Source organism: Acartia tonsa, chromosome 7 (assembly GCF_053477335.1).
Source record: "Acartia tonsa isolate MP-2025a chromosome 7, ASM5347733v1, whole genome shotgun sequence".
NCBI lineage: Eukaryota > Metazoa > Arthropoda > Copepoda > Calanoida > Acartiidae > Acartia > Acartia tonsa.
Window position 1 is genome coordinate 8,471,510 of NC_137266.1, and position 17,699 is coordinate 8,489,208.

General features: G+C 34.5%; 2 protein-coding genes across 10 annotated transcripts in view; both read right to left on the reverse strand.

Annotated features, from left to right (window-relative positions):
- LOC145324772 (uncharacterized) overlaps positions 1 to 17,699 on the reverse strand; it is a 238,699-nt gene that overhangs the window by 112,502 nt on the left and 108,498 nt on the right. The window lies entirely within an intron of this gene.
- Positions 13,148 to 14,870, reverse strand: LOC145324098 (uncharacterized). The gene is made up of 2 exons (XM_080166730.1): positions 13,606 to 14,870; positions 13,148 to 13,312 (listed from the first exon to the last, which is right to left on the reverse strand). The coding sequence occupies exon 1, from the start codon at positions 14,863 to 14,865 to the stop codon at positions 14,110 to 14,112; it is 756 nt and encodes a 251-aa protein (XP_080022856.1). The 5' UTR covers positions 14,866 to 14,870; the 3' UTR covers positions 13,148 to 13,312; positions 13,606 to 14,109.

Sequence of the window (17,699 nt, forward strand, 5' to 3'; positions counted from 1 at the left end):
AATGTAATCGTATAAACAACCAGTACATATATGTATGCCTACAACCATGCCTGATTTACGTCACATATTAACACACAGATATTTAATTGCACAGACAAACACTAAAATCCTGGTCCAGAGCTAATGTTATAGCATGTACCTCTTGAATTTATTCAGTTATTTACTAACTCTCCTACCATCAACTTCTCTTTCTGGCTTTAAAAGGTAATGACTTAGTTGTTTGGCATGCATTGTAGTTTAAATTTAGGCCCCTTAGTACTTAGCATGAATTGAGCTCAGGCCTTATGTTAGAACTCTAACACTTAGCACAATTCACTGCTTGGGACTTAGGGCATATTTCTGTCCTACTCTACTTATAATTTTAACACGTATCCTGTAAATATTTCCATACTTAACTTATGCACTTGTGATATAAATACACTTTATAAAAACATTTTCCTTCCTTAATACTTGATATACTTATATGATTCTGATCGAATATCAAAACCAACCATTTATTCTTAGGTTAAAGCAACATAATACTTCGCGTGGGTCTTTTGTTGAGCTTCCACCAGCTCAACCAAATTCGTATTATACTTGTGGGAATAGAGGGTTAAGCATTCTAAACAAGCGAACCGACGATGAGAATGTCTATGTGTATTGCATTAAAATTAGGTTTTAGTAGTACTCATAGAAGAGCGGTCTCCATACCAAAATATGGACAAACGCCCCATTCGCACACACAATGGTGCAACTTACCGGTTGTATCTTGGAAAATTTTACTTCATAAATTTTTTTTCTTTTTTTTCCTTACCGTACCCGAACCGCCTAAGGCAGGTATTTTTACCAAAATCAAATAATTGTAGTTATGGCAAAATTGGATTTACCAAAACCTGTGATACTATTTGAGAGCAAGGTTAGGACTATGAGGCGTTTGAAGAGATAGGGACTGAAAGGCACGACACAAATGCAATTGAGAGCCTCGTGTACGAGCAGTTGCACTAGCTGACACTCTAGAGGCCCTAGAGAATGCTAGCATATTTGTGGCCATTGGTCGCCGCCCTATAAGGACACTCGCACTGGTTGACACTCTAGAGGCCCTAGAGAATACCAGCACACCGGCACCTCCATGTCCGCCTCTCTTTAGTAAAACACTTGGGTTGGAATAATCTATGATTGAGCTATGTGCAAAATTTTGATTTTTTGGACTTAGTCAGAATTTTTGAAACTTAGGAGTTGTGCTAGGTGGCGGAGTATATATATATAAATCTTCGGACTTAGTATGATTTTTACTTATTCGAAAGTTCTCTAAGTGTTGAAATACTTGAATCTTTGATACTTAAACCAGAACTTATTAAGAATCAAGCATGGAGTAACTTTTCATTTATAAGCTATCAAAATACTATTTGTAAAGGACCATTTTGAACTGTCTTATTAAATGAAAACTTAGGAGCAAATCCTATAGAACACGGGAAACGCTGTTAGTTGGGATACATATTGTCTTTGGTGCCATGTTTCTGAAACAATATGCCGAAAGCAGTTAGTACTCTTGAGTCGTAGTAAAGGGCCAAAAGATTATTACAAACTTGTAGCATTTTTACTCAAGTTAAACTGTACTAATACTTTGGTGCCGTTAGAACCGATTTTCTGAGATTTGCACTTACTTATACATGCCTAGGACTTATATTCTTAATGCAATTCTGATTTATATGCGGATGTATCAAAATAACTATCGCCTCTAAAATTTTGAGTTAAACAAAGTATTTCAAAGTCTCAAAGATATTCTCAACATCGATCGGTTGGAATGATATAAGTGTAGACAAATTGCTGTATGCAATCAGAGAAATAACTCCAGAGACTTCCTGAGACTCTGAGCAAAATATTCCACTTTTGGACTTAGCACCGTTTCTATTTCTTTTGTTACAGAGAGAATCTCGAATTTCTGGACTTATAGTAATTTTTATGAAATTGTGAACTTGGTTGGAAATTTACCAAAATTCGGACTTGTAATAATTACGATTTTTCCAACTAGATTAGCAAATTTCATTTTCCACACTTAAAAGAAAATTTTGTCTTAGAGTATTTTTGTCTTAGCCAAAATATTCCAATTATGGACTTAGAGAGATTCTATTTCTTTTGGTGAAGGAAAATTCTATCACTCTAATACTTTATAATTTTAAAATCCTTAACTTAGCGAGATTTGCATTTAGTCAAAACATTCCAACAGTGGACTTAGAGTGATTCTATTTCTTTTGACTTATAGGCAATCTCTAAAGTAGCATTGTGAATGAACTGTTAGGAAATTTCATCTCGGACAAAATATTCCACGTCTGGACTTAGAGTAATTCTATTTCTTTTGTCTCAAGAAAAATTCACTATTTTTGTACTTAGCATAATTTCATTGAAAGGTTCTGGACTTAGTCAAAATTCACTAATTTTGTACTTAGCATAATTTCAATAAGAAAATTTTTTTTGACTTAGTCAACATTTGCTAACTTTTAGTACTTAAGATAATTTTAGATTTTTTCTCCCTAAGCCAAAATTTATTGATTTTGTACTTAGAATAATTTCATTAGAAACTTTTTGGACTTAGTCAAAATTTTCCAACTTTGGACTTAGAGTGATTCTATTTTATTTTGACTTAGAAAGTTTTTAATTCAATCTTAACTTAGAAAATCTTTTTGTTTGTATGTTCCTTACAAACACATACATAAATACAATAAACAGTTCACTCAACAATAAGTAGGACATGAAAACTAAATTTTTACTTGCTTTGCTAATGCTAACATTTCTATTTCATGTACCACCAGGATTCAGCAGTGAAAGTGAAGACAAGTTAATTACTAGTGATAGTGACCATTAGTGATATAAAAGTATAGTCAACAATATAGGCCCTATATGTACTGAATAGTTCACTTTAAGAGACAAAGTTCTATACACCAAACGCAGCAGGAGGTTGCAGCAGCCTACCTTGGGAGAGTAGGACGTCTCTAAAAGAAGTAGCAGAAGTACTACGGAAAAGTACCCTACTGTCTTTAAATATCCGGAATCATAAAATTTTATATCGAGAAACGTATGTTTACTTAGGCTTACTAGCACATAGACTATAACCAAGTAACATAAAAGTGTGTCTACATATAGCCCAGAATTTTTATAACCTAACAAATTACTTTTAGATAAGCTAAGAAAAAAAAAAGTGCACTTAAATCAGTCAGATTAGTTTTCAGAAAAAAAAAGTATAAGTATTGCTTAATTCAAAGTTGATAGGCTCCTTTGAAGTTTGATTGACAACCTCCACATTACAGGTTGGCCACCTAGTGTAGGATCTCACACTTCCTCAGAGTAAACTTGCACTTGAATACTGTATTACTACTAATTATAATTAGATTACATCCGGTCAGATAATTTTGAAAACAATCTTTACATATATAAATATAGGTATATCTAAATTGTATATCCCACTACAGTTATAAGAATTGAAGTCATAAGTGAAGCCCCAATTTTGCGCAAATTACGTTATAGGATTGGAAGGAAACCCCTAATACAACTATAAGTAAGAGGTGGCGAGATCTTTGACATTCAGGCAAAATTGTTGCAATATTATTAGAATATAGACGATCCTTTGGGAGTGAACCTTAGTAAGTTATATTCATAATAGCCTTACAGGAATAAGTAGATCGTAGGCTATAAACACATATCCTTAGAGTGAAGTAAGAGTTCAACAAGGATTATAAATTGCTGTTTCTTTTTCTCGACAACCATAATTTGCTAGGAAAGTCGACTCCTGAGCAAACTAAAAGTTAATTTGTGATAGTATATAAGCATACCCAAATTAACTCCGCTGCAAACATTACTTAACTTAATAACCAATTTGAATAGCTAACTAGCTCAAATTGACTCCATAAATAAAACTATATAAAAGTTAAGTAGGAGTGTTTCTACAGTTGAGCCTAATTAAGGATAAGGGTGCATTAGCGCACATCTTTAGAATATCAATCAACAGCTCACACGTACGTATATACGACGTAGAAACAACTATAGGTGAAGCATACATCATACCCATCTATAGCTAAACACAATTTAAAGCAAAGAATTGTTAACTTAAACAGATTCTTGATTGTTTTAAACTATACCCATTATTTGTAATCCTCTCGAACTTCCGCTATTTTTATCATAAAAATAGTACAACATTCCACTGGCATCTAAAAGAACTTACAATTAGTTCTAAGACTTTACAACTATTATCATGTCATCTGCCCGCAAGCAAGGCCAGCAGGATGATGAAGCTGGTAAGGAAAACACTCCTTGTCGGGGACGCTCGACAACACCTGGTATAAACACCCCTTCAGCTAATACAGACATTAGAGACTCCGATGCTTATGAGGAAATACAAATATCCAATTTAGAAGAGTCAGAACAAATTGACAAGAGGAATATGAGCCCTGAGGTGAATGCGATATCTCTGGCCTCACTATCAACACAAGCTAACTTATCAGACTCATGGAAAACTGTTTCCCACAGGCGGACAAAAGTAGCAGAACCAGCAGAAGAACTTCTACTCTCGCAGAAACTGAACACAATACAACTTGGTAGACCTAATACAAGTGGTTCACTTGAAGTTGGAAGGCATCTCTGCACAAACTGTACAACGAGTATAGAACACAAGAGAATCCACACCACCAACACTTCGAAATCTAAAGAGAGAAGAGCTAACTACAGAGACAGACAAATTGCCAAAATAGAGGCCATCTCAAATTATCATAAAAGAAAAGCCACCGTTAAAGAAATGGCTACAAAGTCACCCAATCCCAAACCTCATCACAGGGATAACAGGGACAGGCATTTTCAGAGGAATACCAAACGGGACTATCAGGCTTCTTATAGGTTATCACCTGGACGCTACTGTGTAGCATGTGGACAATATTCTCACGACATATCTGATGGATGTAGATTATTATGTGATGATACAGGGCGATTATACCCAACTGTATTGACATCAGCTTTCTGTACAAACTGTTATAAGACATATGGTAAAGAGTTATACCATTCTCGACACTTATGTCCTGGAAGGCCAGCCATGATGGAATTATACCATAGTGGTAAGGTGAAACCTAGTGGTGTCTTCAGGCAAACATATGAAGACTGGGCTAAAGCCAATGCTGAGGAATCATCTAGAGATTGTAACCTCAGTGGAATCACAGCTGCCACAGCAGAAATAGTTCCCCATGAGCCTAAAGATCAAGTAGGAGATAACATTACACCAGCAAAAGAGGAAGAAAGAAAATTGTACCTTCATTGCTCTGGTTGTATGCCAGAAGAAATAGATTGTAAATATGACTATGATGTACGCATGACAGCTTTACTTGACTCAGCAACAGATAAAAACATCATATCAGCCAGGTACTATAGCAAGTTGTTCGGCATAGTAATGAACGATGATGCAAATCAGCTGGAAGAAAGTCATGATCTACCAGTTACACGCACAGATCACAAGATCCCCGAACCCAGAGAAGTAACTCTCATGATTCGCCCCACATCATTCTCAAGCCGTCATTACCCAATTCCCTTCTCAATTGTAGCTGAAAACCATGAGGATGTCGCACCTATGATAATTGGACTAAATGGTATTAGAAGCCTACAGCTAACATGGACGCCTGTCACAGACAAATACCGGTTAGCACCGTGTTTGTATTCTATTCTTCACCCTGAAGGACCGCTGAGCAGTATCTTCTGTTCTGAACTTGAGCTCCAGCTCTGTACAGGAGTAGTTAAAAAGATCAAAGCTAAAGAAACCCAAGTGATAGTAATGAATATCAACCACTTCTTCAACCTAGCACCTGGAACACAAGTAATCCTCAGCGACGATCATATTTCAAACGAAAATGCAGGCATCAAAATCTTACCTGGACAAACACAACTCATTATCAATGATGATGGACAACTCAGTGGCAGAGCTTTAATAATCAACAACTCCGATCACACTATCACCAACACAGTTATCACTGGTTACATAGAGTCCAGCGACCAATCTATTGTCAGAGAGGTAGTCGTTGATTTTGACTTCTCAGGATCATTCATATATGGACTACCTATGCTACCAGAAGTAGACGAATCTGATGACGAATTGGATCAACTTGCCATAGCACGAAACACGCCAGCTATTAATTAGATCACTCTAGTTACTAGTAGCCAACCCAATAATACTCTTATACCAATCTGAAACACAAAATCAATTACTACATTGATTAACTTATTAAGCTGATAGATACACTTTAATTCATACAGCTATCAAACAGGGCACTCACATATCATGAGTGATCTTAATCTGATTATCATCTTAATGCTAAATAAAAACTCCAGTCTCATCTACTCCTGAATACAGTAAATTCATTGAACATATAGATGATGATGTAGAAATTAGGTTAAGGTGTATGGTCAAGATAAAAAATTTCACACACTACTATTTCAAAAAAAAAAAAAAATTGAGAGAGAAACTTGAATAGTAATATAGCTAATATTTTATGGCATAATTCTAAAATCTTCATACATTTACGTGTAGACAAAAGAAAAGATCCTGAACAATCAACAGTGCCAAAATACCACTGGGACTTTGTCTAAAAGACTATCATTACTTGTGAAGCAAACTTTACACTAAGACTCACCCTAAGACAGACAAGACAAAATTGTAAAACAAAAATATATATTAAGGACATGACCTAGATAGTACACTCCACCCCAGGAGCCCAGTATACTTAGGGAGTATCATTAAATTGATTGAACTATCTAAAAAAAAAGTCAGAATTACTGAACATATATTTTGAATATTCTGAAGAAAGTTGTGGAGAATACGCACATAACAGATAGAAAATTTAGTTTGAGAAAATTTCACTTACCTTGAAAAGTTGTAACTTTTCCTTGGTTCTAGATTTACAGGTCTATTGCAGTATAAATTGAAACAAGCATAGCAGTTTTCAAAAGATATATGGACTTACAGATTTTACAAAAAAACTTTTTATGCGCATATTCACAACAATAGGCATAAATGAACCAATAGCACATTCGATCTCACTTATACCTTCGGGTTGGATGAACTTTTGTCTCAATCCTAGCACAACGGTGAAACTTAGAGGACACTATGAAAGTTTGGCAATTGGACCAATTTTGGTAGAATTAACTAGCACATTGACATGTAAAATAACCTTGTCAAATAAAGCTAGTACCACCTCTAGCTTTTATGTAATAGTCTTATTATAAACTGCATTATTAGAACTCACAAACCACTTTTACCACCTGATCTAATCTTTATATAAGCATACAATACTATATCACTCCTGGTGATAAGATACCAAGCTTATCGTTGCATTTGCAAGCAAGGGAAAACAGTATTGAATCACTTGAATTTAAATTTTGATTATCTCGAAAACCCTATGAATTATGATTCCCAAGTAACCTTGCAGTTAACATTAAGTCTAAGAAACACATCTCGGATACTTAACCCATCAGCCTTTAATAATGCCTGAAACATGTACCCAAAACCATGCTGTGGCAAAAGTGCATTTAATTTGTATATAATTGGGATACAGACAAAAACTATCGATTAGGATCTGTACGAACAAAACTATATCTTTAATGCTCTTATTTAAGAACACAGCAACAGTATACATTGTGATATGCCACAATTTCACCCATCAATGATTTTATTTAAAAATCTAGTAATTAAGCAAAAACCATTGCCTATCCTCAAAGAAAATTTCAATCAAACAAGATTAAGTTTTCTTTCTTGCATATTGTACTCAGACTTCTTTAAAACTTTAAACTTCAGAACTCTTTAAACTTCAGAACTATAATATAACCCAAATACCAATGCATCTTGTCAACAAATGATTAACAGATATATTACAATACTAACCAAATTAGATTTGAACTGCTCTAACAACAACACAACTAATAATAATGCCATAAAATATTTAAGTTATAAACCATATGAACTAATTATAGCTCATACTATAAGAAGGGAACACTATTGCTCTTCTTTCCTTACGCAATATTATATGCTGTACGCAATTTTTGATGAAACAGGGATATTTAAAAGTTTAAATAATAAAACTCCCCTATATCTATTTTAAAAGATGCAAAACCTGTTTTAATTGCTAATTAAAGATAAGATTACAACTAAAAATCACATATAAAAAAAAATATAAAGGTAAACTTACAGAAAATTCATGGAATTAACTAAATACCTTCCACGTGAGACCAATCCTAATATCACACATACCCTCTCACAATATTAATAAATTGCAAGTGTTCACAATAAACATGGTTGAAAGGAGATCTGATATAAATACAGACAAGTTAAATACCCTTTCAAAATCAAAGAGTTTCAAACCAATTGGCTAATATTTTGACACTTTCATAGAGAATACAAAAGAGTAATTATAAAGTCTTACAATAAAGTCATGGACTAAAAGATAATTAACTAAACAAGACGCTTCTGCTTATAAGTTTGGCCAAAGCAAAATCTGCGACTAAAAATATGTGCACAGTCATCCCTTTATGCACAAATAAGCAGCATAATGACTATCATTATAACAAAATGCAAATTTAATTAATACAAAGCCTATAATTCTGCACGCGTACAGAATTCATATCTATAAAACATTAAACATAAATTATAATATCAAAATTCGAGAGATATAAAACAAATCCAATAACAATCACTTGCATTTCCGTTTACCCTGTAAACTCGGGAACAATATAATAGTATGTTATTCTAATCTGATAACAGAGATATCATAATTTATGTAGAATTTTCCCACTCAAGGTTATATATCCAGTGGTAAAATTTACGTCTTCTCTCTTGACAGGGGGAGACCAACCATATACAATACATGTTGACTAAATAAGTCGATCCCTTCAAAAATATTTATACACAAAAATATATAAAAGGAAAATTGTATATGTATAAGTTTTGAATCTGTATAATCTAAAACAGAGTCAAACGAGTAATACAAACTGTACAAATATACGCATGTCACTGCGTAACCCAATATATACAAAATTGAGTTAAAAGTTAAAATATCTAATACTTCTATGTAAATCACGCAAGCATAAAAACATTATTAGACAACCTATATATAAATGCCTTGAATTGAGATGAACTTGATTAGTTATTAAGCTTATAACCAATCTACATACAAAAAAAATATGTCAAAAACTTTAATTATAGTTAGAAACCGGAAACGCCCACTCAGGATCTAGCAGTAGCGAAAGTGGGATAATAAATAGATTTTGGAAAAATAAGTTAGTTTATCATAGAACTCCAAGCAGTGAAGACCTTAACTATTAGTGTAAGTGTACCAGTCAGAAAAGTAACTTTTGATTGTGGATATAAGCATCTATTAAATAAACTTAACTGTTTAACAATGTACTCTAAAATAATATTAATAATACTAAGTATGTACTACTATAGTACAACAGCAGACACAATGACAGACTTGATACCCACTCACTATCAAAGTGGAGAATATATAGGCTACACGGCTGTAGCAATTCGATCCATTCAAGTTGATATATCTGTAGACAATACAGCGCCTGAAATAGCAATCTATGATGGCCTGAAGACTCAATTAGACATTAGCTACGATGGACGCACATTCACTTCAGCACAAACTAAACTTATAGGCAAGTTATATACCAAAAAGATTAAGGACTTGCTTAATGAGGTAATAAAACTTATCCGCAAAATCAAGGAAGCTATTGAAACAGTAACTCCTCTAATAAGTTCTAACCGCATTGAAGTGACTAATAACGTAAATAAACTTTCTTATAAGCTAGATCATGATAAGTTTGATTTTACACAGTTATTGCTTGCGGAGATAGTACCACAAATTGTAAGTGGTATAATTCTTCATGCCAAAGCAGCTAACTTTGTGCAAACAGCAGAATACTCGTATGTTGATAGCTTGAGCAACTTAGCCATCACGAACTTAGAAGATCTTAAAGCAGACTTGAACTTCAGACTTACTCTAATTCAAGATCTTGCAAAGACAGACATCACAGACTCTATTAAAACTTTTGTAAGGCAAGAACTTAACTTGGACTATACTCATAATCTTGGATTGGAAGTCCAAAGTCGTTTAAGTGGTGGTACCACATCATTCACCACTATCCTATCCATGGAATTAAGTTCTGAGCCAATAAAAATCTACAGATACGCACCAATTCCTTTTGATGAGTGCTATATCGATTCCATTTATTACTTGGATAAAACCAAAAGAGTTTACAGACAATCTTATTATAACGCTTATCTACCGGTTGAAGCTGACCAGTGCCTTAAGGGACTACTTAGCGTTAATGAAACATTGATAACCAAGCACTGCCCTTTGGCAAAACAGACTTATCCCTACGCTCATGTGCAAGATGGAATTGTCTTTAATAGCTTGAGCGAGAATACTAATCGCAGTTTAGAGAATGCATCAATAACTATTACATCCACTCCTTTTATTATAACAGGAGGATCATATAATCTCACATTGGGAGATACGATCGCACAGTTCGCATTAGGATATGACCGACAGACCACGGCACGAACTTTACCATTTGCGTCAGAAGCACTGTGCCCACCAAAACCTAAAGAACCATTGACCATTAGAACTATCTTCGCTCATATAGAAGAAATAGCTATATACGTGTCAATAACAATTATCATGGTTATAATATTAGATAGGATCACTACATTCCTAGTCAGACTCTTGAAAAGAATATTAAGAGTATTTCAGAGGAGCTTGCGTATACGCGGTAGAACGCTTGTCCCTCAACGACCAGATGCACATCATCATAACCTAACGGTAATCTACGGCAGGAGAGGTCACCCCGCCGCGACTACCGCTAGTTATCGACCTAGAAACTCAAACAGAATAGTTAGATAAATATACAAGTTAAACATGATTCCTATGACTTAACTTCTAATGCATCCAGATGGAAAGACTAACGGACATTCCCAATGATATAAAAGACCTTGCTAAACGGAAAATATAATACTCTCGTAGTTACCTATACAATATTGTACTCATATTCTTGTACGTTTCTTATAAAAATCTCCACGTTATTATTATATGAGTTATCTAAAAGGGTAATGATAGAAACGGTAAGAAAATAAACCACATATATAATAACTATAATACCAAAAGAACATAGTAGGTAATGTTATTACTCATTTTAATTGTTATAAAATAAGCGAACTTTAAAACTAGGCTAGACGCTTCACAAAGGTAACAATTTAATTTAATTATTATCACTACTAACGTGACAAACAAACAAGTAACGCTTATAGAGTAAGCTACGTAATTTTATACAACATATGTTAAACCAGTAATTAACAAATTATGTATGTTACTTAAAAATCTCTATATTTATTTTAACAAAAGTAGATAATCTTTAGAAAAGGTATAAAAATTTGACAAATATTTCTCTTTGGTGAAAATTATAAAGTTAAGACAATTTCGAAAACAGAATATAAACTTTCATTTAACAAAAATCTTTGGAAAACAAAATTGTGATAATAAGAAAGATTTCTGACAAGTTTTAACAAATTTAGTTAATATTTTTTTTTGGACTTAAGCTGTATACTGGCACATAAGAAAAATTCCGAGATCATTAAAAACAATTGAGCAATAAATGCAAAGACTTATATATATATAGGCACACAGCCTATCAACGACTCTACTTGAATCAGGAAATTCTATTTGGTGAAAATACAAATTTAGCTTTAACTTTAATGACAGGCCTAAGAAAATTTTACCCCGAAACTTAAGTTTCACGGTTATTGTAGTAAGAATTAAAAGGTTGTAAAGATCTATAGTTTTGAAGAGGAATGATATATATTCTAAACCTTAATAAGTTAAATAATCTTCCTTAATAAAATTACCCGATCAATGAAACTACTCTAATTGCTCAAATATTAAAATTTACAAACAGTCTTTACATATCTCTCTTATGAGTACTTGAATAAGCATATTTGGATGGCTTTGTCTAATGTCAGTCCTTCAGTCTACTTAGATATTGGTTACAAAAAAAAAAATATATGCTATTTACAGGTCCTCTATATATATCACAGCACAATTAAAATTCACGATTAATGCACAGGGATGGATATAAATGAAAAGATCAGAGAAAAGGTACTGAGGCGCAAGTTCGATTAAATATCTATATACATAACCCTTAAAGCTAACAAGAATGAATAAATTGTGATATAAGGCTGAAATTAAAATTGTAAGTATAATATTGAGGAAAGAAATTTAGTTCAACTATGACGAAGGTGATTGAGATTACACGAAGTTTTAAATTAGGGGAAAGAAAATACAACCTTATACCATTATTTCCTTACATACTAGGTTCCTTACAAGCTAACATGTAATGGTATAACAAAATAACAATGGTGTAAATTATTTGGTCTTGTACAGTATGAAAGTCATAACGTCTAATATTTTACTGAATAGTAATCACTATTTTGACTAGTTACATAGATTAAGAATTTTGTCACACGTGTCTGAGCAGTCTTTGTCTAATAAAATTTACAATGTCTATGACCAAGCTAACATTCGCCACTTCAACGCGTACGCTTAGGGCCGGCAGAACCCCGTCGCCGAGGGATACCTTCAGCATCGGACTCATCTCTGCTGTTATCCGACGAACGCGCAACTGAGGTCAGGCTAGCAGTCTCTGAGGCAGTCTCTGGTGGAAGAGATGGGGTGGGAGTCTCGACTGTAAGACGCAGCCGCTCTAAACCTCCAACCATTCTCTCTGGCAATGGGAACCGAATCTCACTACCCATGGAACCGAACTGGCTGGATGGTATATCGATCTCGAACACGTTCACCAGAGGAAGGGTATTTTCCGCTTCCTAAAATAGGGAAGTACATATTAGTGAAAATAGAAAATCTTAACAAATAATCAGGGAGAAATATAATAATGCTTACCCATATAGATAATTGAGCAACCTTGATACTTTTAGAAAATTTTTATTAACTCCGCTAAAGTCATGATGCTAACCAATGGAACGGGAATAGCACCATGATTAAAATAACTTATTGTACATACGCATAGCTAAAGTCACCAAATTTTTTTTTACTCAAATCACGTAGTTTTGGCGACTAATAATGTTAAACGAATGTAGCAAACTTACCGCTGAAAGGTCCGCTGCAGATGGGGAATCAATTCGACTCAAGCATAGGGATGAACTATAGCTGGATCCTTCTGCAGACCCTCCAGAATTGGGTGGGCTAAACCTTAGCATGTTTGTATAGTGTTCCTCCAGATTGACTGAGTTGGTCGCCTAAAATATAATAAATCTTATTAGTTTAATCGCAATATTAACAATGAGTCTAGGAAAATCAGGAAATGAGAATGCCTAAAATCCTGTAAAGCTATATGATTAGGTAGCAATTCAACCCACTTTATACTAGAATTAAAATCTTAGATCGGTTCAAAAAATGCTTATGCAACCATACATTTTAAGATTAATATTCTACCAATAAAAGAATTTTAGTTGCAAATACCGCTAGATACGTGTACAAATGTACAGCCTCTTTCTGAAAATTAATAGAAAACTAAAGCATGGATACTTACATGTAAACGCTCTGTTTGATCAACAATCAACGGACGGAAGCCAGGACTTCCCGTCGAGGTTTCCAAGCCCACAGGCACATTTCTTCCAGTAATCCGATCCTCAGTGGCAGACAAACAGTGTACGGCAAACAGGCCAATTCTGGACCTTACTTCTGCTGGAGTCGATGGACTAGCAGAGGGAGCCTAAAACAAAAGGAAAACATTAAAGTCTTGATCTAACATTTAAACCCCCAATGAGAAACGTACGGCACGAGCAAGCTCTTAACCTTCCCAGAGGGAAATAATATTAGGTTGCTACTTAAGATTTTAGTAAATGTTAACTGGTATCTCAACTTAATTGCGGTAATCGAGCGGATTTCTCTGGCGACATAAAACGACGACAAACGGTGAGCGATATATATGGAAGAGCCGAAAGTCAACGTTTAGGAAGTGAGAATAGGACAGAACAACCCTGCACCGACATGATGCTTTATTAGACAAAACGGGTGGCTAGAAAAAAAAAAATTATACAAAACAAAAAAAAGAAATATACAACAGAAGAAAACTCACCTGTGTATCCGACAGAATATCATCAATCTCAGAGGACGCGGCTTCATACATGGTGTCCGACGGCTCCGCAGTTGGCGACATAGCCCCAGCTCTAGTCCTGTTGGTCCTGTTACTGCAGTGGAGAAGCTCAATGGTCCTGACGCCTATGTTTCGGAGGGGCGTACATACATCTCTTATCCAGCGAGCCAGCGACCTGTCTGAGGTGTTGTCAATACGTGTAAGAGTCTCAAGCCCTACAGCGCCGAAGAAGACCACTATAAGAGCACATGAAAACAAGCCAAAACCCAACAACATGTTAATTAAGCCATCCATGTTGAAGGTGTCCAGACTCGTCTTCTGGTCTCTCCCCAACTCGGCAGACCCAGAATCACCTCCGGCAACATCGTCACCAATGTCACCGCAGGAGTTCTGCATCACCGAATTGAGGAGAGACCAGATGATTTGTATCGTTCTACTAAGCATCAGTGAGAGATGCTCGTTGCCGAACATCTCCCCTTGATCCCTTTCGGACTCTACAGTACTTGTACCCCCATAGTCATCGACATCAGCAAGGCTTGGCATCCCAGACTGGTCGCTGTACACTGAACTCGAGTCGTCTAAGGAGTTTTCAAGAAACGAGGAATTGGCAAGAGTGGCCGCAGCCGCCCTCATTGATTCCTCGAATCTTTCCTTAATATTCTGATGCGCGTCCAGGCTGTCAGGCACATACATTATGAGCGAATGTAAATTTAAATAGAGGACTAGTGATTCTGAAAGGCAATATAGTAAAGTTGATTTTATGAAAAAGACTGTACACACGAATGTTTTTTTTTGTATTTTAAGCAACTATGGTTGGACCTCCTAACCATTAAACTTTGATTTATCATCTAAAAGTAAAATTCTTTAAATTAAAGAATACGTAATTAATTTTACATGATTCAACGCTTGAAAATAGCTATCGTTAAGCTATTCAAACATTAAAACTTTGTTTTATTAGATTCAATTAAGTTAAAGAACACGTAATTAATTTTACATGATTCAACGCTTGAAAAAAGCTATCGTTAAGCTATTCAAACATTAAAACTTTGTTTTATTAGATTCAATTAAGTTAAAGAACACGTAATTAATTTTACATGATTCAACGCTTGAAAATAGCTATCGTTAAGCTTTTCAAACATTAAAACTTTGTTTTATTAGATTCAATTAAGTTAAAGAATACGTAATTAATTTTACATGATTCAATGCTTAAAAATAGCTATCGCTGAGCTATCAAAAACATATTCATTATGATGTATTAAGCAATTAAAAACTTATATACTAGCTAAATCTGAGTATCTTCACTGATGTTTTAAAAACACTTTCGATAAAGCTAGCTAAATATAATTTTTGTATGCGAACATTTTTTTTATAATATGGTTGAGTTACTCGTAACGTAAATAATCTAACAATTAGCGTCATTATAATTGAATTAAGTAAAAAGAAAATCTTATTTTAAAACCTATAGTAAAATTGTTTTAGAAGATTTGAATCAGGACTCAAATAAGTTTTGATTATAAAAAGGGAACGCTGTAATCAAAAGTTAAAACGAATAGAATGATGGAACATATCTGTGTCAATATAAGTTTTGTTTACGATGAACGAATTTAACTTTTGCAGACGGAAAACGTAAACAAAACAAGGTACGTCAATTTACCTGCTGACTCAGATATGTCCTATCAAAACTACAAATATTATATAGAATAAAATTGTCATATATTGAAGATGTACCCATATTGCTTCTAACCCACTTTCGTTTAAAAATACAGTGATAAAGGTCTTATCGACGAAGAAAATAAGATTCTTGAGTCTTAAATAGTGGCTAACGAATGCAATAATGGGCATATCAACAATCTATAACATAAAAACATTCATATAAAACAAACAAGTTACTATATTTTATCACTTTTATATAAATTCTCTTGGAATTTAGCGGTAAAATTAAAACACTCGAACGCAAGCTCCGCTCGCAAAGACAATTATTATATAAATGAGCATAATTACTGGGCCGCCAGCTTTTTATAACCTCGCTCAAATCCAACCCCTATCACTTTTGACCGCCCAAACATAAACAAAGGGTTGACAACTTATTGTTACGTAAAATTTAATTACGGACGTCGAACGATATATTTTATAGATATTAAGTTTAAAAGGTACACTTGATAGCGACGTAATGTAAGATATTAGTCTTTAAAATGATTAAAATTTATTCATGTTAAAAATAACATAAATACAGCTAATACCAACAATGGTATAAACCATATGTACATATACAAAATATACAAACAAAGGGTTACCAACTATTGTTAGTAAAATCTTATATTTTTACATACATACGAGTAATGTAACCAAAGAAAATAATACGATATGCAAATACTAATTGTACTTATACATTTTTATATAAAATATTGTTTATATTCAGGAAACAGTTATATTTAACAGAAATAGAGATAACTAACCAATCCATTATAGGTCTATCTGTAACGAAAGAATTCCTAGAATATCCCAGGGATAAAAGGATTAATAAAAGATTATTAAAACTTCTTTTGTTTAGATTACCATAGCCAGGATACCCCAAGGAACCGGTTGGAGCACGCGCACTAACTCTTTTTAGGATCTACCATGGACCAGCCTGGAGATAACCTAGATGATCATGGAGTATTGGAGCCCTACCACCACCCTACCTTGGACGGATTGCGGTTGTGTTCCTGTCAACACCTTGACACTATAGACGAGAACAACAACATCATCACCACACCAGAGTACGATGGATTCTCAGAGAACCTGTCCATCACCATCAGGAATTTCTTGTTAAATACAGCCCTGACTACCAGAGGAGATAGTAGAGTGGAGACCGATAGTGACACTAGCTCCAGCAGCACACTGTCCCTCTCTACCAATGACCTCAACCAACTCTACTATGACCTGGAAAATCACTCAATCACCTTGGACGAGAATGGAAACGAGGTAGCACAAGTGGACGCCCTTGGCTACATATCTACCTCACCCCCAACCTCAACCTACACTTCAACGAGAGCACTTCACCACCTAGTTCATCATCAGAAGAAGCTGAACTATCCAGAACAACCAATGCAAAAACACTTATTGATGTGACAATGTTAGATAAAACTAAACCCCTCAAGAAAAGAATGTATTCTATTTGGGAGGTTTATCATCTTGTATACCCAGCTATGAAAATACGCAAATCATACTTTCTTAATGGAAAGCGTATTTAACTTAGCTTGGAATACATTTATAGTTTATTATATATGCCTATATACTGGGACTACTAAACTTTTTCTTTTTCTCTTTTTTCTTTTTTAACAACTTACCCCCATTGGAGATGCGATCCTCAATTTTCAAATTCTTTGAACGTACATATGAGACTTTTACAGAAATGCTTCGCATCCACAACTATCTATCTATGCTTGATACAAAATCAACACTATATAGATCATATTATGAACCTTTGATTGACACGTGCCCTGCAATTAACTAGTAGCACTCAGGGGCAAGACACAATTACTTTA

What these genes read in the sequence shown, in the direction of transcription:
- LOC145324098 (XM_080166730.1), bottom strand. Translation starts at nt 14,865, where the DNA reads ATGTATGTGCCTGACAGCCTGGACGCGCATCAGAATATTAAGGAAAGA.